The following is a 23582-nucleotide window of genomic DNA, read 5'->3' as shown; positions in this document are numbered from 1 at the left end:
TCTAAAAAACATGTTGTCCATTTTTGGTCAGAATTCGAGATAATAATGTGGCATGGAACGGGTCAAGCAAGCGCTTTCTCAGAGCTCTGCTGATGAAGAAAATTAGTGCAACAAAAAGACAACGCACCAGCAACGGAAGGGAATGCAAGGACATCCCTTCCTGTGTGCATTGCCGTTCCATTGCACTAATTTTCTTCGTCAGCAATGCAAGACCAACTAGCCTAAGCATTAATTCTTCTCATAGGGTCCTTGTAGAAATTACAAGTGCCATCACATTCAATGCCTGACCCTGCAGTGAGGAGGAGTGACTGACCGGTGAGAGTTGGCGGAATGAGTCGCTCAGCAGGATGGCAGGCGCGTGGCGGTCGGCAAAACGTCGGCAGGCTCGTGCGAGGGGTGCGAGCTGGTAAAGACAGGCGCGGTCGTAGATGCGGCACACATTGCGCACACCCAGCACCCGTTCCAGGTATGCCGAAACCCCAGACTCCAACTCCAGGAAGCCGTACTGGTGTGCCAGCTCTAGCACCTCCAGCACCACGCACTCCTGCAAACCACAGAATCAGTTTCTCACATTTTTTCCCCACTGTAATTTTCAGAGTGAATGTACAAGACGCACAATAGTACTTGAAAGCGCGTACGTGTAAAGCAGAGGATATGGGCTCAACTCGCACCAGCAGCAAGTTGTCTTTTCAACCACTTTCACTTCCCTTTTCCGGATCACTTCTGCACCTTCAATTAAACATAACTCACTCCCCCTATGCTTCCTTTAGCTTCGTTGTCTCCGTTCCTTCGTATAGCTGTGACTAACAGTAAATCAAGTCCCTCAGATCCCCTTATTCTTCTCGCTCATTGCATAGTCAAGGCCTGTATTACTGTATTTTTATTCAATTACTGTATTAATTCGATTATAAGGTGGCCACAATTATAAGGCAAGGGAGCCCAGTTGAGGGACCCAAAAAAACGAAGTGTGCACACTAATATAACGCAATATAAAGTAGCCGATGGATAATTAGGACTCTGCAGGGATTGCGCAAAATATCTCATAATCAGAAGGTTCCGGGATTATTGGTGCAATTATATGTGGAATTTCGCCCGAAGGTGTGACTTCAGGGCAGCATGAATTTCGCTTTATAGTGTGGCTTCACAGCATGGCACAGCAGTGCGCAATGCAATGCCACAAAGCCACATTATAAGGGGAAATTTGCACTGCCGTGAAGGTTCCACTTCAAGGTGATTATAAACATTACCACTAAATTTTTTTAATTCTCGGTGTGGCTTATATGCGCAAAAATAGAGTACTACCTGCCCTGCCAAGATTTATCAGTTGCTACAACTTGCGCTGCTGTCTAAAATTTGGATTGCCAGAAATGTGCTGCTGCTGCCATACTAAAACAGTAACTGAATCTATCAACCTCGCATATAAGGCGGGGGCTTTCGAGGCAAAAAATTCTGGGAAAAAAGCTTGCCTCACATTCGAAAAAATGTGGCAATCCTTCTACCATTAAGTCGCTTGCAGACAAGTGCAGCAGAATTAATAACCCACGAGATGTTTGCGTTTTGTAGGATGTTGCAATAAATGGTTGCACAAACTTGAGTATTTCCCACTAAGATAATGGGAGTAATGCCAGTGCCCCATGCCTCAAACAAGAGCTGAAGGTGTCTTGACCTGTAGTCCGGCCAGCCTGAGCTGGCCCGTATAGATGTAGCGCAGAAGCAGCTGGAAGGCTCGTAGGGGCGTGTCTTGCAGCGTCACCTCTTGCTCCTTTGATTCTCGCATGCCACCATACAGCAGCGCCCTGCAGGCAACCACACTGTATCATCACACAATAGGCAGCCCTGGGAATAGGCAGCGTGCAAGTTGCACAGAAAACACGCAACACAAGAATACCAGAGCACAATACAGTCAACGACCGATTTTCTGTACGGACATGCCCGATAATTTGTATGTCTTCATGAGACCGCCATGTACCCCATAGATCTAGTTAATGTATGAAAACGTCTGAAAGTTTGGACACAAAAACCTTTGCCGTCCGATTTTCCAGACTTTTTGCCATGACTGCAGGTCCGAAACGGCATTAATCGTAGCAACCAGCCCCGCTATTTTGATTATCTCGCCACCTCAAACCAGTGCCCTCGTACGCAGATCTGCTGGCAGCCGTAGCCACCACTGCAGCAATGCTAGGCCTAGCTACTTCAACTTTCACCATTAAGCTTCTATTTGTTCGGTGCCATGTTTTATTGCGATAGCAATTATATTGCCACCTGTAGGTAGTGGGTCGAGGGCAAGAGTGGGTCGAGCCCAAGAGAAGAAAGAAGACCGCGCGCTCCTTCTCTGCTCGAGCCAGCCCCGACGGTCGCGTCTTCCAAGAGCCAGCTGCTCTACGTTTATTAAACCTTCAGGGCTACTTCTCGAGGCTCGTGACAAACTGGTGGAGGTGCTGGGTAAGCGTCTTCACGGATGTTGCAGACCCCTCCAAGGATCCGCACTACGAATCCAGTGCCTGTCGACACTTCCGTGCATCGGGCCAGCCGCAGGATCAGGGGACTGTCTCCAGAAGTCGTCAACGCTACAGTTGCCACCACATCAACCGGTATGACCAGCGCTTCTCTTCAAACCGCCCCAACTGGTACGGGAAGCACGATGTCGAATCGTTACACACTTGAGAGCCCATGGATCCCGAAGACATTTCATGGCACAGTGTGCGAAGACGTCGAAGACTGGATGGTCGAATACGAGCGCAGTGGCCTCCGTGAACGAATGGAACGACACGGAGAAACTCCGACACGTCTACTTCTACCTGGAGGATGGCGCGCGTACGTGGTTTCAGAACCGCGAGGGGCAACTGACGTCGTGGCGCGAGTTTTGTCGTCAGCTTTTGGAGACATACACCAGTCCTGATCGCCACGAACGAGCGGAACGTGCGATTCAGGCCCGCGTCCAGTTGCCAAACGAAACTGTGACCACTTACGTCGAAGACATGACGCGCCTCTTCCGACGGGCCGATCCAAAAATGACGGAGGAGAAGAAGTTACGTCATCTGATGCGCGAGGTCAAGGAGCAACTCTTCGCTGGCCTCGTACGGAGCCCTCCGCAGACGGTCGCGGAGTTCTTGTCCGAGGCCGTGACTATGGAAAAGATGCTTCTGCATCGCTCGAACATGTATGAGCGGCAAGCGAACAGCATGTCTGCTGCTGACATTTTCACGGCCATAGGAAGCAACGGTGACTGTCTGCGAGAACTCATCCGCTCTGTCGTGCGTGAAGAGTTGCAAAAGGCCGCCGTAACACCGCACCCTACGGTAAGCTCCATAGCGAGCATTATCAAGGACGAAGTGCACCAGGCGCTCCGTGACACCTCGCCTCCTGCTAACGCTGCGGCAGTACCTGTTGAATATCCGCGTGCGACCTACGCGGAAGCCCTGAAGTGCCCTTCTCCCTCTCCGCCGCGGTTCGTTCGTGCTCCTCCTACGGTGTCAATTCAGTCGGCGCAGCCGATGTCGTACTACGACGCTGGGTATACACCGCCGCCGGTTGTTCATGCCGCTCCATTTGCCCACCATTCGGAGCAAGCGGTTCGCTACGTCGACGACAGACGCCCGCCCTCTCGGAAGTCGGATGTTTGGCGCACACCCGATCATCGGCCTCTGTGCTTCCACTGCGGTGAAGCTGACCACCTGTACCGCCAGTGCCCATACCGGCGCCTTGGGATTCGCGGCTTTTCCGCATACTCGCCGCCACCCCGATACGGCCAGCGACCCCGGGACATTGAGGACTACCTCTCCGAGCAGCGCTTGCCACCGCCTGCCAGGCGGCAGTCGCGATCGCCGTCTCCCAGACGATTTTCACCTCCGCCCCAGCGCTATTCTCCCGAGCGGTCGACCAGTCCCCGCCGGGAAAACTAACTGAGGCGATCTTTGGGGGCGAGGTCGCTGACGGTCGAAGCGCTGAAGACCTCCGACGGACGCAGTTACGGAAACATACCGATCCGCCATCACCTGCAGCTGAACGAGACGACCGGCTTTCGCTCGATATACCAGTGACCATTGACGGTTATGCCGTGAGTGCTTTAGTGGACACCGGCGCAGACTACACCATACTAAGCAGGAAAATAGTAACGCAGCTGAAGAAAGTGATCACGCCCTGGCATAACTCGCAGATTCGGACGGCTGGCGGCCACGTCGTTACTCCGCTGGGCGCCTGCACGACTAGAGTTGAGATTCAAGGATCTACATTCGTTGCGAGCTGCCTTGTCTTACGCGAATGCTCCCGCGACGTTATTCTTGGGGTTGACTTCCTGCAGGAGTACGGCGCGATTATCGATCTGCAAGAGCGTCGTATCACTTTCTCTGCCGCACGAGCAATCGACGTGCAAGACGGCCAACGGCGCGATGACGTACTTCGTGTTTCGGCAGACAGTGTCACGCTTCCTCCACGAGCCAGTGTCCTCGTCGACGTTACATGCCGTGGCTTACGCGATGGCGAAGCGGTGGCCGAAAGTAACTTGGAACACCTACTGAAGCAAGGTGTTTGTGTGCCTCGAAGTGTTATACAGATTCGTGCTGGTTATTCGCAATTGCTTGTTACCAACTTTAGCTACGAGCACCGACACCTGTTCCGCGGCACTTCGTTAGCGTTTGCTGACGCAGTAGCAAACGTTAACAACTGCTTCACGTCAGAAGTAGTGGAGACAGCAGACACGTCTCTGGGCCATCTCGACATCAATTCTGAACTGTCCACCGATAGCCAGACAGCACTGCGCAAGCTCTTGCTTGAATTCAGGACCTGCTTCGCACATTCTTCCAAGGTACGCCAGACTTCGATCACTAAACACAGGATCATCACGTACGAAGACGCACGCCCGATACACCAGCAGCCTTACCGCGTGTCGGCAAAAGAACGCGAAGCCATACGTACGCAAGTCCGTGAGATGCTTGACGATGGCGTCATCGAACCTTCTAACAGCCCGTGGTCGTCTCCGGTCGTTCTTGTCAAAAAGAAAGACGGAACGCTACGCTTCTGTGTCGACTACCGCAAGCTCAACAACGTGACTAAAAAGGACGTGTACCCACTGCCGCGTATCGACGACTCGTTAGATAGACTACGGCGTGCCCACTATTTTTCTTCGCTCGATTTAAAAAGCGGGTACTGGCAAATCGAGGTAGACGAACGCGACCGCGAGAAAACAGCCTTTGTGACTCCAGATGGGCTCTATGAATTTCGAGTGCTTCCTTTTGGCTTGTGTTCAGCCCCGGCTACTTTCCAGCGAATGTTGGACACTGTCCTTACTGGACTGAAGTGGCAGACCTGTCTTGTGTACCTGGATGATGTGGTCATCTTCTCTGAAACGTTCGAGCAGCATCTTCACCGCCTACGCAGTGTGCTAGAAGCCATCCGATCGGCAGACCTCACACTTAAGCCCGAAAAGTGTCACTTTGGTTACGAAGAGCTCAAGTTCCTCGGGCATGTAGTAAGCGCCAAAGGGGTCCGACCCGATCCCGACAAGCTTGCCGCTGTGGCCGCGTTTCCAGCTCCTGCCGATAAGAAGGCCGTCCGGCGCTTCCTGGGTTTGTGCGCCTACTATCGCCGGTTTATTAAAGGCTTTTCGAAGATAGCGGAACCCCTGACACGCCTTACGAGGGACGATACGCCATTTGAGTGGCATAATGAGCAACAGGCGGCTTTTGCTGAATTACGACAGCGCCTGCAGTCAGCACCCGTTCTTGCACATTTTGACGATGATGCTGATACTGAGGTGCATACCGACGCCAGCAGCATTGGCCTTGGCGCAGTGCTCGTCCAGCTTCAAGATGGAGTGGAAAGAGTTATAGCGTATGCCAGCCGCTCCCTGTCCCGTGCCGAGGCGAATTATTCGACTACGGAGAAAGAGTGCCTCGCGGTCGTGTGGGCGATCATCAAGTTTCGCCCCTATCTCTATGGTCGTCCCTTCAAAGTAGTGACGGACCACCATGCCCTCTGTTGGTTGGCAAGCATGCGCGACCCTTCAGGACGACTGGCACGGTGGAGCTTGCGGCTACAGGAATTTGACATTACCATCGTTTATAAGTCTGGCCGTAAGCATGAAGACGCTGACACGCTGTCCCGCGCACCCATTGATCCTGCCAGTCAGGAAACAGAGGATGATGACGGCTTCCTGGGCGCCATTAGTTCGTCGGACTTGAGCAGACGGCAGCGTGACGACGCTGAGATTAGACCGATCATCGATCATTTAGAGGGCCGCGACACAACCATACCACGCCATCTGTCCCGCTCGCTGATGTCCTTCTGTCTGCGAGACAACGTGCTTTATAAGAAGAATGCTCGTTCGACCAGCCGTGCTTACCTCCTGGTGGTTCCAAGGGACATGCGCGACGACATCCTCTTCGCTTGCCATGACGAACCGACATCTGGTCATTTAGGCTTTTCACGAACACTCGCTAGAGTAAGCGAAATGTACTATTGGCCCGGGCTTTCAGCAAGCGTCAAACAGTACGTTAAAGGCTGCCGTGAATGCCAGCGCCGCAAGACACCATCCGTTAAACCGGCTGCCTTACTTCAGCCAATTGAAGCACCTCACACGCCTTTCGACCAAGTCGGCATGGACATTCTCGGACCGTTTCCTCTCTCGGCCGACGGTAACAAATGGGTGATCGTCGCGACTGATTATTTAACACGCTATGCTGAGACGCAGGCGATCCCACGAGCCACGGCCTCAGAGGTAGCGCAGTTCTTCATGCGCCACATCGTCTTGCGTCACGGTGCTCCCTCCACTGTAATAACCGACAGAGGGACAGCTTTCACAGCGCAGCTTATGGACGAAGTTTTTGAATTGAGCAACACCAGGCATCGCAAGACGACCGCGTACCATCCGCAGACCAACGGACTTACCGATCGACTGAATAAGACTGTCACAGACATGCTCGCAATGTACATCGACGTTCAACACAAAACATGGGATCTGATCTTGCCTTACGTGACCTTCGCGTATAACACCGCCGTGCAAGAGACGACGCGCTTCACGCCCTTTCGCCTTCTCTACGGTCGCGAAGTCCAGACGATGCTGGACGCTATGCTGCCGTGTCAAGACGCTGACCAATTGACAACTGACGCCGAGGAATTTGCAGAGCGTGCTGAGGAAGCTCGGCAGCTCGCGCGGCTGCATATCGGCCAGCAGCAGCAGGCAGACGCACGACGCTACAACATCCGCCACAGGGACGTGTCCTACAACCCCGGAGACCAAGTTTGGGTGTGGACCCCCGTTTGCCGTCGTGGCCTCTGTGAAAAGCTTCTGAGCCGGTATTTCGGTCCGTATAAAGTGCTCCGCCGCGTCAGTGACGTAAACTACGAAGTTGTTCCGGACACAACATCGCAGACACGGAGTAGGACACAAAGACAACCGACCTCAGACATAGTTCATGTTGTGCGCATGAAGCCGTACATTGCGCGTCCGTATTTTTTTTTTTTTCATTTTTTTTCTCTCATTCCCTTCTTTGTTTCTACTTTTCATTTATCTTTGGGAGCTTGCTTCGTTCATTGACTGTGCCGGCGTGACGGCTACATTTTTTTTTTGTACTTTCGCTTTGCCTGCCTTCCTCTTCTTTGTCTTCAACGCCTTTTTTTTTTTTTTTAGCATCGAGGCGATGCTTTTGTTCGGAAGGGGGGATATTGCCACCCGTAGGTAGTGGGTCGAGGGCAAGAGTGGGTCGAGCCCAAGAGAAGAAAGAAGACCGCGCGCTCCTTCTCTGCTCGAGCCAGCCCCGACGGTCGCGTCTTCCAAGATCCAGCTGCTCTAGGTTTATTAAACCTTCAGGGCTACTTCTCGAGGCTCGTGACCATATGGACACTTCAACCGGATTTCTGCCGTCGCCGTCGTCGTCGCCGTGAGGTTCCGTATAGATAAAATCTTCGCCGCGCGCCGTATGCCCGAGCGGAAGCATGCGGGGACGCGCACTATCACGGAGAGCGAACGCACTCAATCTCCCACGCGCAAGCAAGGAAGCGGGAAGCCAGCGTCGGATGGAGCGGGGGAGGGGGGGGGGTGTACTTCTACTCTGCCAACAACCGCGCTTGTCACTCGCCCGCACCGTCTCTTATCTCCACACGGCTCTGACCTTTCTATGCGCTGTGCATTCGCCGCTCAGTTTCCGTTGAAGCGATAGACCGCACGCACCTTCGCCTAAAGCTTTACCTTCACCCGCTGCGGCGTATGCGCTTGCTGCCAGCGTTTTGACAGTCGTTGTCTTCAGTCATTCAGTGTGATTTATTTGTGTTTGTGCACGCTCACACCACGCTTGTTCATTCATTTAGTAATAGTCGGGCCACATTTTCCAACGCATGCTACACATGCAATGCTGCCCGGATCGGCAGTGCAGCGCTACAGGTGTGTCCCTTCGCACGTGCTGCCCACGGGTAGCGCTTCTCATCAACACCACCGTTTCACACGCGCCTTCTCGTGGTCATCGAGTCTCTCTTCATGTCGGTCTACTTACGCCGCAGCACACCTGCTTACTTAATCAGCTCATGTTTACTACAATTCATATTGCTACCAAAGCCGCTCACCTTCCTTCGTATGACATTGTTGTGTTGCTATCGCATTCATTGCTTCGCCCTTAGGGCGAAACTGTGACATTTTTTTCATTGGAACAATTCACCACTGTTAGCAATGGCGCCGACTCCGCCTTTATAATCCTCGCCAATGGCTTTGAAGCTCCGAAAGCACGGCGCGTTGCATAATGACAGTTCCCTAAAGCCAGCTTCTCCTCAATACATCATTGTTACGCAGTGAAGCATACCAAGAAGGGGAAGGGGCAATTGTCACGGGACACAGTACGTATTCCTTAATTATACACGCGAGCACCCGCCCTCTCCTATCACAGCACGAGCTATGATACACCTAATAAGTGTATTGGCAGGCCTTCAGAGCAATTTTGCACATGCCTGTGGCGATTTGAGCCCTTGGATGCAATAAAAGGCATGCATTCATTTTTTTCGGACTGCCCGATTTTTCGGATGTTTTCATGGCCCCTGGGGAGTTCGAAAAATGTGGTTGACTACATCAACCACATCATCCATTACTGTATTTACTCAAATCTCAGCTATACCACAAAATTCGAAAGGTAAAAAAAAAAACTTCACTTCAATGCAAGCCAAACAAAAAACAACAAACAAGCCAATCCACTGCCTTTATTTTGCTACAGATTTACCTGCTCATCGCAAAGATGTACAATGTTTGCTCATCGTCTTTATCAACACTGCTGGCCTCGTTATCACGTATTTCTTCCCAGAGTGTACTGCACTCACTAACGACAACACACTATCTTGAAACAAAATGGCGCACAGCAACATGCCTGCAGCCATCTTCTGATGGTGTGCTGACAAGTTTTGGAGGTTATGGTGCAATATATAGTGTCCAGAATATTGTAAACTCAAGGCGACATTAAGAGTGTGGCAGTTGTACCCATACATTATCACCTAAACCAGGGGTCCTCAAGCATGTTCGTACCAGGGAACCCTGCTAAGCTCCACGAAGTGCCAAGGAACCATCCCCCCATGAATTAACTGAATTAAAATGTCCTAATTAACCGAATGTCGAACTATCCAGGGTATCAAGAAAACAACAAATGAATGCTTACTACGTCAACGTGTTTTTATTTAATGAATGAATTAGCAAGTCTTGTTTCTATTTTGCACAAGACCAGTGCATAAGCTGAAATTCTCGTCATCTCATGACTAATTAGAGCTAGCAGCGGCGAAGGCCTCGCGACTTCCTTCACAGCGCGGCGAGCATCTTCACCTGAGACAAGTGTTTCACTACCGCGTGCACATCCCGATTATTTTTTTCGCTAGTGAGCTGGTCGCCAACAAATTGTCCGTCCATCGCGTTGTAGCTGGTGTTCATCATCTTCGACAGCTTTGCACAGAGTCAAAGCGAAATTACTGCTTGCAACCACTGCGGACGAAATCGCGGGCGTTATCGACGCGATCATGGATGGCAACCTTGCAGTTCAGAAGGCAGGTGGCCGACGCACGCACCAAGTCAAAACAAAACTACCGTTTGCTGCAACAAGAGTGCAAGAAAACCGCGGTAGCTATCGACGATCATGGATGGCGACTACGCTGTTGTGAAGGCACGCAGCCGACGTGGCCGACGCACGCACAGTCATAACAAGACTACTGTTTGCTGCAAGCGCTGCAGACGAAACTGTGGTGGCTATCGACGCAATCATAGATGGCGAATGCGCACTTATGAAGGCACGCACTGTTAAGCACAGCGATTAACGCCAGAATAAAGGCTATGAGGGCACAATTAGGCACGAAGCGTTTGGGCGTTGCTGTCACATATCGCGTACAATTGTCGCTGAGGACTATAGCAATGCGAACTGCACCGCTTTGTTTTTGGACACTATCACCATTTTTGCTCTTTTGTGGTGCGATTTGCAGTGCGGGGCGCATAAACTTTTTCATTCCTCCGACGTATACGTCAGTGCACACGCTATCGGCACCTACCCTATCTATAAACGGGAGAAATGCGCATGGTGGTAAGTTATGGCCTCTGAGATTCAAGTGCGAAAGCTTAGGCACGCTGCCCATGGCTGCCCGTTTTGTGAGGTTGGGTGGCTATAAGCTGCTTGCGGATTTATTGCGGAATTATTGTGCAGTTCGTGTGTTGCCGTTACGCATTGTGATGTGCTTTTTGACACTCTAGGTTTTTGCCAATGGAGGCTCTTTGGATCGAGCGCACCTCATGTTCGCCGTTTTAGCCACCTGGCGAGTGCGGGACCACGGAAAATTTATCAGTGACTCGCGGAAGCCCGAGCAGGGGCCTGCGGAACCCACTTTGAGAACCCACGACCTGATCTAAGCTGACCCCTGACTTTCATAAAGTTTTTGTGTAAAAGAGGTCACAACCTAGATTCAAGCAAATGCAGTATTTATTAATAATTAAACATGTACAGTCAAACCTCAATATAATTAAACTCAATTTAAAGAAATTCACAATGTAAAAAACTATTGTCCTTCCCCAAGCTTAGTTCCATCAAAAACCATATACTTTTTCTTGCAATTTAATTAATTTCATGACATGATTTCGATTTAACGAAGTTTTTGCCATTTCAAGCACGTACTTGGAGTCTGTATGGCTAATAAATATAGCAAAAAGACTATAAAAATGTTGGCCAAGGCAAAAGTTATTTTAAGTGTCCTTCCGCATTAAAAGTTTGAGCGGCAAAAAGCCGTCAAAGTGCACATGGTGCCAGGACCTAGGCAGGAAGTGCCTCTGCACCATTTGCCACATAGGTTGCGCATGTCCCGTCAAGCAACTTACATGGTCAAATGATGCACATAAATAACGCCTTAGAACGATCGAGGTACCCCGGTGTTGTGTGTAAAATACCGTGCAGAGATTGTGACGCAACCTATGTCGGCGAGACCGGTAACTTCAAAAAACGCATAAAACAGCATCAGTATGATGTCGCCAAGGGCAATTCATCTTCAAATGCTTTATCAGAACACCACGAGAACACCGGTCACTGCATAGACTGGGAATCGGCATTCATAATGGCCACAGAGAAGAAACTGTCTGCAAGACTCATGCTTGAATCGCTGCACATTCAGACGACGCAACATGCGATAAACAGGACACGTGAGAATCTGCCAGAAATTTACACACACGCACTACGCCATCTATCCCATATTTAAACAAGAGCCACCACGTTTGGTTTCATTGTGATCGAGGGTCCCGTACGGGACTCGAAACGTCAAGTTTTATTCTCCAATACACGTATTTCCATTGGCGAGTGTTCATTTTATTTCACTATGCTCATTCCTTGCCAGACGGGTTTCTGTCAAACTCTGGATTATGTAAACCTTCGCAAGAAACCCGGCACTCCTACATTGACAGAAATACGAAAGTTCGTCTACCAGAAGACAAGGCTAGCATCCTTTCAAAGCCACATCCAGTTCAATTTCCGGTGCAAAAGCTACGGTGTAATACCGAAATCACTGCAGCTGCCAATTTTAGTGAAAACTTCGTTCAGAAGACACGTCATTGCCCAGGCCGAATGACATCTACTGCAGGCACGTATTATGGAAATGAAAGCCACTATCAAGCGACTGGAAAACAAAATTTTCTTCTTAGGACGTGCCCTTCAAACTGCCCTACCCAGTGACTACTTCGACATTGTGCTTCATGCCAACAGTGTCCCCGCCGGAACTCAAGAAAGAAAACGTCAGTCTCAAGAAAGTAAGTTTTCTTTTGGCAGCACACACGAGTGTTCCCGCAAGAGCCAGGGGAGTGACAAGTGTGCACAACCTTTCCTCACACAAGCTTGATTATGCTGAACAAAGCCTTCTGAACCGAGGCCTCAACTTCAACACAGGCGCGCTACCGGACGTAGCTAAGATGACCTGTGCCGTCGAACAAGCAGTGCGCCTGGTTGATCCAAAGAAGCAAGACGAGGCAAGAGTTCGGGCCATTGGTGTTCTCTCCAAACTACGGTCTGCTAAGGGAAACCCGTTGACGTTGCCAGAAAGGCAGGCCTTGAAACGGTTGAAGGAGAACGAAAAGATAGCTATTCTCCCTGCGCATAAAGGGAATGCAACCGTTGTTCTTGACCGCACTGACTACGTCTAAAAGATGAAGGACCTGCTTCAGGACGATGAAAAACGCGACCCAACTAGAAAAATCGAAGGTGAGCTGCAGAAACTTTTGTTCAATGTCTTCCAGTTCATGCTACCTGAGAGAAAGCACCTTTACTACAAACTGCTATGTCATAACGGGTTTACGCCGGCAATTTATGGTCTGCCGAAAGTGCACAAACCTGACATGCCCCTGAGACCGATTGTCGACTTCACCCGTTCACCTCCTTCACAGGTTATCCGGCTACCTTCACAGTATACTATGCCCACTAGTTGGAAAAACTTCTATGTTTGTTAAAGACTCAAGACATTTCGTGGAAAGGCTAAAAGAGTGTACAATCGACGAAGACCACATCATAGTCTCATTTGACGTAAACTGTGTTTACGTGCATGCCTGTCGATTTTGAAATACAATGTAGCAGAGAAGCACTGGAACGGGATCCCTCTTTGCCCTCTCACCCGCCTATTCACGTCGATGACTTATGTCGTTTGATGGAGTTCTGCCTCAAAAATATGTACTTTGTATTCAATAAGCCTTTCTACCGACAAGTCTTCGGGACCGCCATGGGGGCTTCTGTATCAGTCGTGTGCGCTAATTTAGCGCTGGAGGACATCGAGGATACCGCTTTGTCGTCTTTCTCCCCTGCTCCAAAATTCTTCGTCCGTTACGTAGACGACTGTTTTTGTGTTATTCGCCGCAGTGATGTCCAAAAGTTCCTGGCCCACCTGAACTCATTCAAGCCCAGTATCCAGTTTATGGTGGAATATGAAGAGAGCAGCCGCATAGCTTTCCTTGATGTTCTCATGAAACGCATGGATAAAGGTTTCGCCACAACGGTATATCGAAAGCCCACGCACACGGGAAAATACCTCAATTTCCTTTCCATACACCCAAAGGGCCATAAGCGCTCGGTCGTGTCATCACTGTTTGATCGCGCCTTCTGTAGACTTGAAACATCAAGTTTTATTTTCCAATACATGTATTTCCATTGGCGAGTGTTCGTTGTATTTCAATACACTGCTAGTAAAGAATTTGCGGAGGCCATGGGGCACACGGCAGCTCACAGCGCTCGGATAAACATGAGAGCTGACAATTCATTCTGTGCAAGGGTGATGGGGAGATAGTGAACGTAATCAAGCACACGCTGGGGAGGGGCCGGCCTGCGCGCCTATTTGCCCTCTTTCCCTAACACCCACGTCTCCTCCTTGCAAGCGGACCATGCGCCGTATCTTGGAAGTAATCTGCGGCAAGTGCAAAGGTCGAAGCCAAAACGGTTGGTGCTTTGATGCGCATTGTGTTGTCATGCATCTATTGTTGGTGGTTGCGTAATCTCTATTTCCGAAACACCGTGGGAAGCATTCATTTACGTTGTGACACCGAGTTCGTGGTCATCGAGCGAGATCTGTTCATGTTTGCCTGAGTTCGCATGACACCGATAAAACTACGAACCTTACTTTGTGTAGTTGTCTCTTTGCTATTACCATCAGTGCCTTTTTGCAAAACTGTCAATTCTTTTTTGTCTATATTTGCTCAGGACGAATACTCGTTATCTTTTTGCATTTTTAATTTGTCACAAATGATGCCACAATGATGCCACAAATTTTGCCACAAATGATAGAAGCAATGATGATGGATGTGGGCACTAAGTACGGTCAGCCATGGCGTCTAAAATTTACGGCGCCACGCGATGCAACACACGCAAATCTCAGACACCGTGAGCCACATTTATGCATTGCTCTCAGCGCGATTTGCACTGCATTCGCTGCCGTTCATGACTGTGCTAGTATGGCCCGACCTTCTTGTGATTCATTTATAAGTGATTACTTACAATATGGTATTATGCACCAGGAATGCCCTGGAAATTAGTGAAGTTGTTTTTAATGTTGAAACTTTAAAACCCCGAATAACCAAAATTCATGATTTAACAAAGTTTTTCACTCCAAGTACAACTATGTTACATCGAGGTTTGACTGTATACACAATTGACAGAAAAAAAAAAAGTAAGGAGCAGGCTGGCCACTGCCAAATGCCAAAAAAAGCACACACACATAGAAATGAAAGATAGGGAGGAAGGAGGAAAGAAAGAACATGACAGATCACAAGCACTAAAAGCAATCATAAGTAATAAAGTACGGCAGCAGAGGAACAGAAATCACTGCAGGCAGCACTAATTATAGGAATGAAAAAAAAAAATGGAAGAAATAATGCTTGAGGTATCATAACTCACAAACAAACAAAAAATATGCTACAGACGGGAAACTAAGTCTCTATACTCGCTCGCACTTGCATGAGTCTAGAGAATCTGAAGATGATTTTTGAGCCAAGGAGGAATTAGCCCACTTGCACACATTCGGCAAATATTTTTGGATGAGAGCACTTAAAAAGAAAGTGATGATGACGACCCCAGAAAAATACGCTTCTTGAGGGAATCACCCAAGTGATATTGGATGAAGGCTGTACAGTGCACAAGAGCTTCAGGAATAAAGAAAATATTCAGAAATACATCACTCGCTATGCGTCTAAGTCATGTGAGATAGCTCCTGACTGGTACAACCAATGTATCAATGTTTCAATGGATCAGAGAGCAAACAGGCTTAGCCGATATTTTAGCTGACATTAAGAAAAAGAAAAATGGAGCTGGGCAGGCCATGTAATGCGTAGGATGGATAACCGGTGGGCCATTAGAGTTGAAGAATGGATACCAAGAGAAGGGAAGCACAGTCGACGACATCAGAAAACTAGGTGGGGTGATGAAGTTAGGAAATCTGCAGGCACAAGTTGGAATCAGCTAGTGCAAGACAGGGGTAATTGGAGATCGCAGGGAGAGACCTTCGTCTTGCAGTGGACATAAATATAGGCTGATGATGATGATAACCAATGTGGGTAAAGGCTCATGACTGCCAAGGGTTGATAGTGCAATACCATTGCATACCTGCCAACTTTTATCATTTTATTGTAAAATGCCGTATTTTTTTTTTTTTAGTGCTTGTTTACAATTGCTCTATTCAAGTGAATCAGTTCACTTTTTTGCAATTGCATCTAGCTTAGGGCAAAATTGATTTGAAAAGAATAGAAATACCGTTGCTGAGTGATTTTGTAACCTGATTTTTGAATTTTTGGACCTAACGATTTATATGGACCTAGCAGTGCAGCAGCAACACCAACTTATAGGACTAATGTCTAACAAAATTTAGCTGTCACTATATATCAATGCTTTGTGAATAAACATCATAAACACTTCTTTGTGCCCGTGACGCAGATAATTTTCGGTGTGACTACAGAACAGAGTACTTGTTCACAGCGAACCTACAAAACGAAGCCCACAAGTCTTTAATAAATGATCAACATGTGGAGAAATCAAACAATTTCTAGTGTTTTTCAATGCATTTTAGTATTTTTTAGCAGCTCTGCTATTGGCAGTGCATCACAAAATAAAATAATGCATGATGATGTGTAGGCTTTAAAGGCGCAAGGTCCAGGTATGGCAAGAGAGCCAAGCAGATGATCATGAGTTTTCATTGGAGCAAGGACTTTCGGTGGGTATATGTACCATGGCTGTATAGAGGCTTAAAAACAGCCGCTGTAAAGTCCATAAAAGATACATTTATTAATGCTATGACAATGATTAGTGAGGTGTGCTACAAAAAAAGATACGAAGGGATACGAAGGGATGCTAAACTAAAATGTGTCAGTGCCAGTAACACTATCACCTCACCAAGACTATATATAATCCAAGGGCCCTGAGATGCGTGCTCTACGAAATGCACTTATCCCGCCAGCAGCAGCAGCCTCTAATCAGAGGATGTGTTACTGATTTCTTGGTGTCCAACCGAGGCAGTGCTCACCGGAAGTAACTGCTGCAGGAAGCCAGCACAAGCCGGTGGGCGGGCAGCCGGACATCCTCCACGACCAGGGTGACGTCGCTGTACTCGGGCTGCAGGCAGAGGCGGCCAATGTGCTCGGCCAGCCAGCCCACGTGGTTGAGTTCGCCGTAGGTGGCCGGCTCGGTGGTTTCCTCGGCTGGGCTACAAGGGCGGCCCAGGGGCGCAGGCAGACCCCCGATGTCCGGGCAGTGGCTGTCCCCCATCTCACCACAGCATCTGAACCCCCGAGGGACAAGGACGGGAAATGAGCACAGCACCTCTTCACGACAGTCGTGTAAGGCATGAAGCGTTGAATCTTAAGACAAAGCTTGACCTTCGTAGCTCCTATCTAAATACATGGGAAAGGAGAAATAGCTTTTCTTGGTAGCCGCTGCACCAATTTTGATGATGCCTGTTGCAGTTAAAAGAGAAACTTAAAACCTAGTGACTGTGTAGGAAGGAAATTTTTACAGCGTAAGCTGTTATGGGCTCATTCCAATAGCTGTTTCGGTTCGCGATGGGCATATGCCGCGGCCGGCGTTTGGCGGTGTAACCGCTATCGCGGGAAATGCGAAAAAAAGTACCTGCTCTCCGCCGGGATCGAACCCAGGCCGCCCACTGCGGGGGAGTTGGATACTTTACCACTGAGCCACGCAAGCGCTTGCTATCAGGCAGAAGAAAAATTCCCTTTATAGGCAGGCACGCAGGCACAGACGACCCGAGCCTCCGCCAGTATGGCGGCGCCATCTAGTTAACGTGCCTGGAACCGCTGCGTGCGACAAGATGCGATTCAGACAAGGCACGCAATCAACGCTATCCCGATGTTAGATGTGCACCACGTCTTCTGGGTACATCTTAGGTACACATTATGACGTCTCCTTGCAAGGTACAAATCGCTGCTGAAGAAGCGAATCGTAGCGCTAGGTGCGCGGCTACAAGCAGGCATCATCGGGCTCAACAGACTGCTGTGCAGAGAGCATTACAAGCTGCAGCTTGCCATCGACGCCGGGCGGACAGTTCAGGTCGTTCTCGTCAAAATCGAGGCGAAGACACTTTGCCGCAAAGACCTTGTTGTGCGTGGTGCCGAAATTGGAGCTACTCTTGAGCCGCTCCACCAGCTTACGCTGTGACTGTGCTGCGTGTGCCGCGCAGGCCTGTGACTTTATTTAAGCTATCATTTTTTTACAAATATCTGAGAAAAATAAAAAAATAAAACTCAACTATCAAGTTTACACCTCTGTAACTCAGCAATTAAAAAACAACATCATTCTTTAAACTGCACCTAATAATACATCTAATGAGGAAAAATTGATGCATTACACACCGCTCTGAAACATACAGTAGAGCTTTTGCAAAACCTTTGCAAACACTGTGACATTTCTAAGTAGGTAAGTTGTAAACTCGTATATAAAACTTGTTCACTTAAGATAACAGACGCAGTTTACAAAACTGCGATACCTGTTCTTGGTTCAGAATTACGCATGAGTAATTTTGTGCCTAAGATTTCTTTTTTTAGTATAACCATTTTCAGCAATCTTTGTAAAAACATTTGAGGTCCCTGTTACGTCTCAACCTGGAAAAACGCATTCCTTGGACGTTTCCCACGACTCAGTCCATTCATCAGTGCGCGCTCCAACAGCGACCGGACTTGTCATAGACTATGACACGTAAACAAAGGAGCTCACGTCGAGGCGACAACCGCCACCATCCGTGGAATCAGTAATTATCGCGACGACCACTATCCCTAATCCTGCAAGCTGAACATCATGGAGAGCCCAGTGATTGATGAAAGGGGCCAACGTCGACCACTACTGTAAGAACAGCGTCAATCTCGGTTTCGCAGGTGGCCATGCAGATTCAAGAACGCGGGGGCAAGGATGCAACAGAGTAGGTGGGTCTGGTGGGACGTCCTAGGTGAGATTTTGAGAACAAATGAACGATTGTGATTGGCCGAGCTACAGTCATCAAATTCCCTAGTCCAGTATCCTAGGGAATATGACGGTATTGAAAGCGGAGACCTGTGGTGCAGTGGGATGGTGCTGACGTGTCCCGATGTGAACTCATGACATTTAATACGCTCCTGATGGAGTGGGCATCCATATCTAGAGCCAGTGTTAAAATACCACAAAATAAACCCCCCTTTTTTTTCATTCCTACTGCTGGACGTACTCATCAATGGGCTTGGTGGATTCCTGGCCCAAACGCTACCTTGGGCCGCAACATCCCAAATCATAATTCTGCTTCATGTATCGGGTAGAACTTAACTTTCGCTTGGATTGAATTCTAGGGTTTTACTTGCCACAACCACAATATGATTATGAGACATGTCCTAGTGGGGGACTCCGGATTAAGAAATAATTTTGAACACCTGGGGATCTTTAACGCGCCGCCAATGCATGGGACACGGGCGTTCTTGCATTCCCCCCCCCCCTCCTCCTTTCGAAATACGGCCGCCACAGCCAGAATTCGATCCGACGACCTCGTGCTTAGCAGCGCACGAGGTTGCTAAGCCACCGCGGCAGCTTTAACTTTCTCTTAAATGCAAAAAATGTCAATTGAATTGGTTCAGCAACTGTTTAACAAGAGCACTTCAGCATTTTAAAAGCACTCTAATAAAGCAATTGAAGTTGGACTCTAGCTACAGCTTCCTCCTAATTGGGTGAGTTGTTGGGATTTCATAAGCTATAGTTTATAAGCTCCTAAATGAGTTCTCATTTGGAATCCTCATTAGGAAAACAAAGCTCTGAAGAGGAACTTTCCAATTTGGGCAAACACTACATGAATATCACACAGCTGCATCCATTGCATTCAATGAAATCGAAGGCTCATCCCTTATACATGTTATAAATGAATGCATGTTGAATAGTGGCGCAAAGGCCAGGTATCCCCAAAGAGCACCATGCCAGTGTTAGTAAGTTTGGAGTGGAGCAATGAATTCTGAGAAGTAGATGAGACGTGGCTGTAAAGGGGCCTAAAAATAGTCGTTGTAAAGTGCGTAAAATCTACATGTAATAAAATTGTGGCAATGACTAATGAGGTGTACTATCACAATAAGAATACATTGCAAAAGAATGATACCATTTACAAATTATAACAGATGCAAGAATTGGCCAGAAGCACAAGTGCCTAAACAGAGCCATTGAAACACAAGGGCCTGAAGGCATGTGCCATAAAAAAAAAAACTATCACAGTGACCTCCTCTGGAGAGAGGATGCGCTACGAACTTATTGGGCTAATAACATGTAGCACAACATCGATCAAGCAACCGAGGACTGCTTTGTCGTTAAAAAGCGGTTCTTCACCAATAAAAATAATGGGATAGAGAGGGATATGATAGCGGTATGCTACAGGGAAATGTTTCCTTCTCTCCATGGTCGGCTTCCCGACACTCCAGGAAGACTGTCATGTTAGCTTCAGAACAACATAGATGAATACAAAGACAATGACAACACAATGTGCTAATGACAATCTTTTTTTTTTTTTTTAGTCAACAAACAGGCTTTTTATTTGTTGACTTCAGAAGCCTCTTGGCTGGCTTCAAAAAATAGAAGAAAAAAAGATAAAAGAAAAAAGCATTTGGAAATAGCACACTGTGTTGCCACAGTTTTTCATACTCTTCTATATTCTGCTGCAGCTAAGCAGAACACACCCCTCTTAACATATGGAGCCAAACACAACTAAACATGTTTTGAGAACTTCTACTGCAATAATACAGCTCAAATACAAAAAAAAATTATTTGAAATCTATGTTGTCTCACCTTTGCATGGTATTAAGGTTTGGGCAAGAAATTTTAAAAAAGCAATCGAAGTTTCACCTTCACTTCTGAACTCATACCACAAAATTTACAGAAATATTTTTTTTAAATAACAATTTATCAGTCTAAACTGACTTAGTGTTTCTCTTTAGCATTGCTTTAAAGAAGTACTGACAAAAACGCTGTGTGCTTTTTTTTGGGGGGGTAGCTGTCATAATTACGGTTCAGAGCCTCGATTCTTCGAAAGCTGCATGAATAATTAATTACAGCATCTTGTACATGACCCATTCAAAATGTGCAACAAGTGCGGCACGGGTGCAGACGTGATAAAGGAGGTCAAAAGTGGAGGTGGCAGTCATGTCGCAAAGTGCCACTCAGCCGCAGTATGGTGATTGAAGGCCACACTATGACTGTGTCACCAAAAGCTGCTAAAGTGGATTTTCCCATTGTCTCTCCTCAGTGGTTGCAACTAAGTAGCTTATGCAACAAAGTCAATACACAATGGCAAAAATTAACTGGAAAATAAAGCGCAGCACTTTGGAAACAGTGCAGAACTGGAACAAGCATCCGGGACATGTTGTGATGGCAGGCGACCTGGGAGAGTTCTCCTGCTTACTTCTCAATTATTGCGTAAGCACAACCTAGCATTATGTAATCATGTAGTGTTATGCCTTGAGTCTGCACAATTATGTTCAGCACCCGTTGAGCTCCAATTGGATTGTTAATGTCTCCGATTGTATTGTTATGTCATTGAATCTTGAAGAATAATTTTGTATTTATGGGACACGAATTAATATGAGTGCTTTATGTGCTGCTTCCCGGTTGCTGCATTATTAGTGCCTAACAAGTGTTGCAATTTTACTCGCTTGTTATTTGTTGTTTTGGTTCTATGCAAAATATGTGTGATGTGTGTTTAATTCATAATGTCTTCCTCCACTTCTACTCGGTTCTAGGTAGGACCAAGAGTATCTTTAAAATATATATATGTATATATTGTTCAGTGCCAATACAATGTTGTGCATTAGATTCCTCTTTCTTGCAGGTGTGTTGAACAAAAGGATTGCTGTGCAAATGACTGCATGCATGACCAATGGAATGAGGACTGTAGGTATAGCTACCTAGTATTGCATTGCATAGAATGTGGGTGTGGACTGCTTTTTAGCAACCAGTTACATCAAATTACCGTGATGAGAGCGCACAACCGATATCAGAAGCTTTGCGCACACAGAGCAGTGGTGATGCATGCTCAAGCCTGCTTTTAAATTTTCACTTCTCCCAAAGGAAATATGGCTCATATCCAAGTGATTTCACCTCAACCTTTCTCTGCCATACCCCCTCCAGGTACTGATTAATTCTGTAAACTGAAATTTTATTTTCGCCGCATTTATTGCATCTTTACAATTGTGAGAAGCATATAGTTGTTGCTGAACGGGAGCGAGTTTTGTCAAACTTATAAAGACTTGATGCTAGAACTCTCTACAGGAGCATCAGACATGAACTATTTCATGTCTAGTACACTTGAAAATAATCTAACCAGCCACTTGGAGAATATGCCTGATTTTAAAACATTGTGAAAAACAATTAAAGAAGTGAGCCCTCTTCATCACGACATAATGACACCATGAGCAAACAACCAGCTGTCTAACCAGCTGAAGTTTTAAATATTACCTTCACCACTTGATTTTGATGCACCATCGTAACATGCACAACTGTGCAGACAGCTCTTGACGGGGATAAGTTTCCGCTGTGTTGGATGGAAAACCTATACAATGGTGCTTGAAAGAAAAATCGAGCAGCTTGCATTTTTGGGGGATGGATGTCTATGCTAATGCGTTTGGCATTCAAGTAGTGGCACATACGTATACTTTCATTATTGGAAATCCATTATTAATAGAGATTTTAATGCTTACGCTTGCGTTATGTAATCACAAAGTGTAAGTTGTCTATGCGGCCACATGCCTAGCGTCCCAAGCTAGTAGACAACTTTGGTCACTGGTAGAGCGGCGTAACGAGGCTAGACACAAAGTTACTAAAGCAGGATAAAATTGCTAATCGCATTAATAAACATTTCATTGCCAGTCAACGCCGCTGTCTGTCTCATCTTTACGCTCTGTCCATCGCGCTGCTTTCCGTGCTTCAAGGTAGAATTATCAGACGCCTCAAGCGACTGCCCCGGGCTTTAGAGCAAAGGAAGTTCTGCAGGCACATCGATACACGACCCGATGACAGGCTCGGTCACGCTATAGTGACCTAGTCACGCGCTTTCGAAGGTGTTGACAAACGCTTTCCGAAACCCTTACAAGCCGCTGTTGCAGGTGACGTGAGCCATTCTAGAGAGTGGTTCGAATTCCGAGACGCGCGTTCAGAACTTTTCGGTGCGTTTTGTGCACAAGGAAGTACTAGTCAGAAATGAAGGCGCTTGAAGGCCGGATGCCTTTCTCGGACGAAGACCTGCCATACCATCACACAGGCGGCGAGACTTGACAGGGCATCAAAACATGGCTAGACGCCGCTGCGCCTCCGTGGACGCAGCTGTAGTACTACATGGCGACGCCGTTGAGCATACAACACGGCGAGACACTTACCATACGAATCGCCAACTGTGCTGCGCCGATAAAAGTTCAATACAAGCAGCTACACTCCCTCGTAGGCACACGATCAAGCTCCACAATCTGCAAAAGCCACCAGCAAGGAGCTGCGAAAACTGGCGAAAACAAAAAACATGCGAGCTCTTGACTGGATTGGCTGTGCCGAGCCAGGTGTTGACTCGTACGGCTTCGTAATCCAGTGCCCAGCGACCGCTTCCAACAAACTTAAATCTCGAAGGCAATGACAAAACTTGCTTTGGACACTAGCCTTTAGCAAAAGCTTGGCAAAAGCATGACCTTCGAGATTTAATTTTGTTACTGAGAGAAAGTCGTCGCTGGGGCGTAGCAATTAAAATAAATTCATGCTGGAAAAGCTTTTTGGGTGCGTAAAACTAGCGGGATACTATAAAGTCTTTATAGGAGGCGTTGGTTCAACGTAGAATGTACTAGAATATGGTCGAGTGGGACGAGCGGCTGGGGCGGCGCATGCTTTGCAGTGAGGCGCCCGACGTGGAAAAATACTGGGGCGGCGCTGCGGTCGAAGTGGATTGGGCCACATCAAGGTCGCGTTGTTGGAAACGGCTGGCGATACTGCTCGGCAGGGTCATTCGTACTACTTCGCGCGCTGGTATTTGCGTTCAGACCGATCAAATGGGGTTCATAGTTGCATATGACATGTATTTATGCCTTAAGAATAAATTCCTTTACTTTCTCTTCTTTACTTATATTTTGTTATTTTCCA

The 23582-nt window shown here is 47.6% G+C and overlaps 1 protein-coding gene across 3 annotated transcripts in view; it reads right to left on the bottom strand.

Annotated features, from left to right (window-relative positions):
* LOC119465145 (BTB/POZ domain-containing protein 9) overlaps nucleotides 1–23000 on the bottom strand; it is an 85010-nt gene extending 62010 nt beyond the window's left edge. For 2 of the 3 annotated variants that reach the window (XM_037725947.2, XM_049655944.1), the window contains exons 1-4: nucleotides 22838–23000; nucleotides 16480–16734; nucleotides 1667–1796; nucleotides 314–544 (exon numbers count right to left, since the gene is read on the bottom strand). In XM_037725947.2, coding sequence (XP_037581875.1) covers nucleotides 314–544; nucleotides 1667–1796; nucleotides 16480–16721 — 603 coding nt within the window. In that variant the 5' untranslated portion in view covers nucleotides 16722–16734; nucleotides 22838–23000. Of the gene's footprint in view, nucleotides 1–313; nucleotides 545–1666; nucleotides 1797–16479; nucleotides 16735–22712; nucleotides 22815–22837 lie in introns of those variants that run through there. The other variant, XM_049655942.1, reaches the window with a different exon arrangement.
* Nucleotides 23001–23582: the final 582 nt, after the last annotated feature.

This window comes from Dermacentor silvarum, chromosome 9 (genome assembly GCF_013339745.2).
Source record: "Dermacentor silvarum isolate Dsil-2018 chromosome 9, BIME_Dsil_1.4, whole genome shotgun sequence".
Classification (NCBI taxonomy): domain Eukaryota; kingdom Metazoa; phylum Arthropoda; class Arachnida; order Ixodida; family Ixodidae; genus Dermacentor; species Dermacentor silvarum.
Note: the sequence above shows the minus strand (reverse complement) of the source record. Positions and strands in the feature narration are given on the sequence as shown.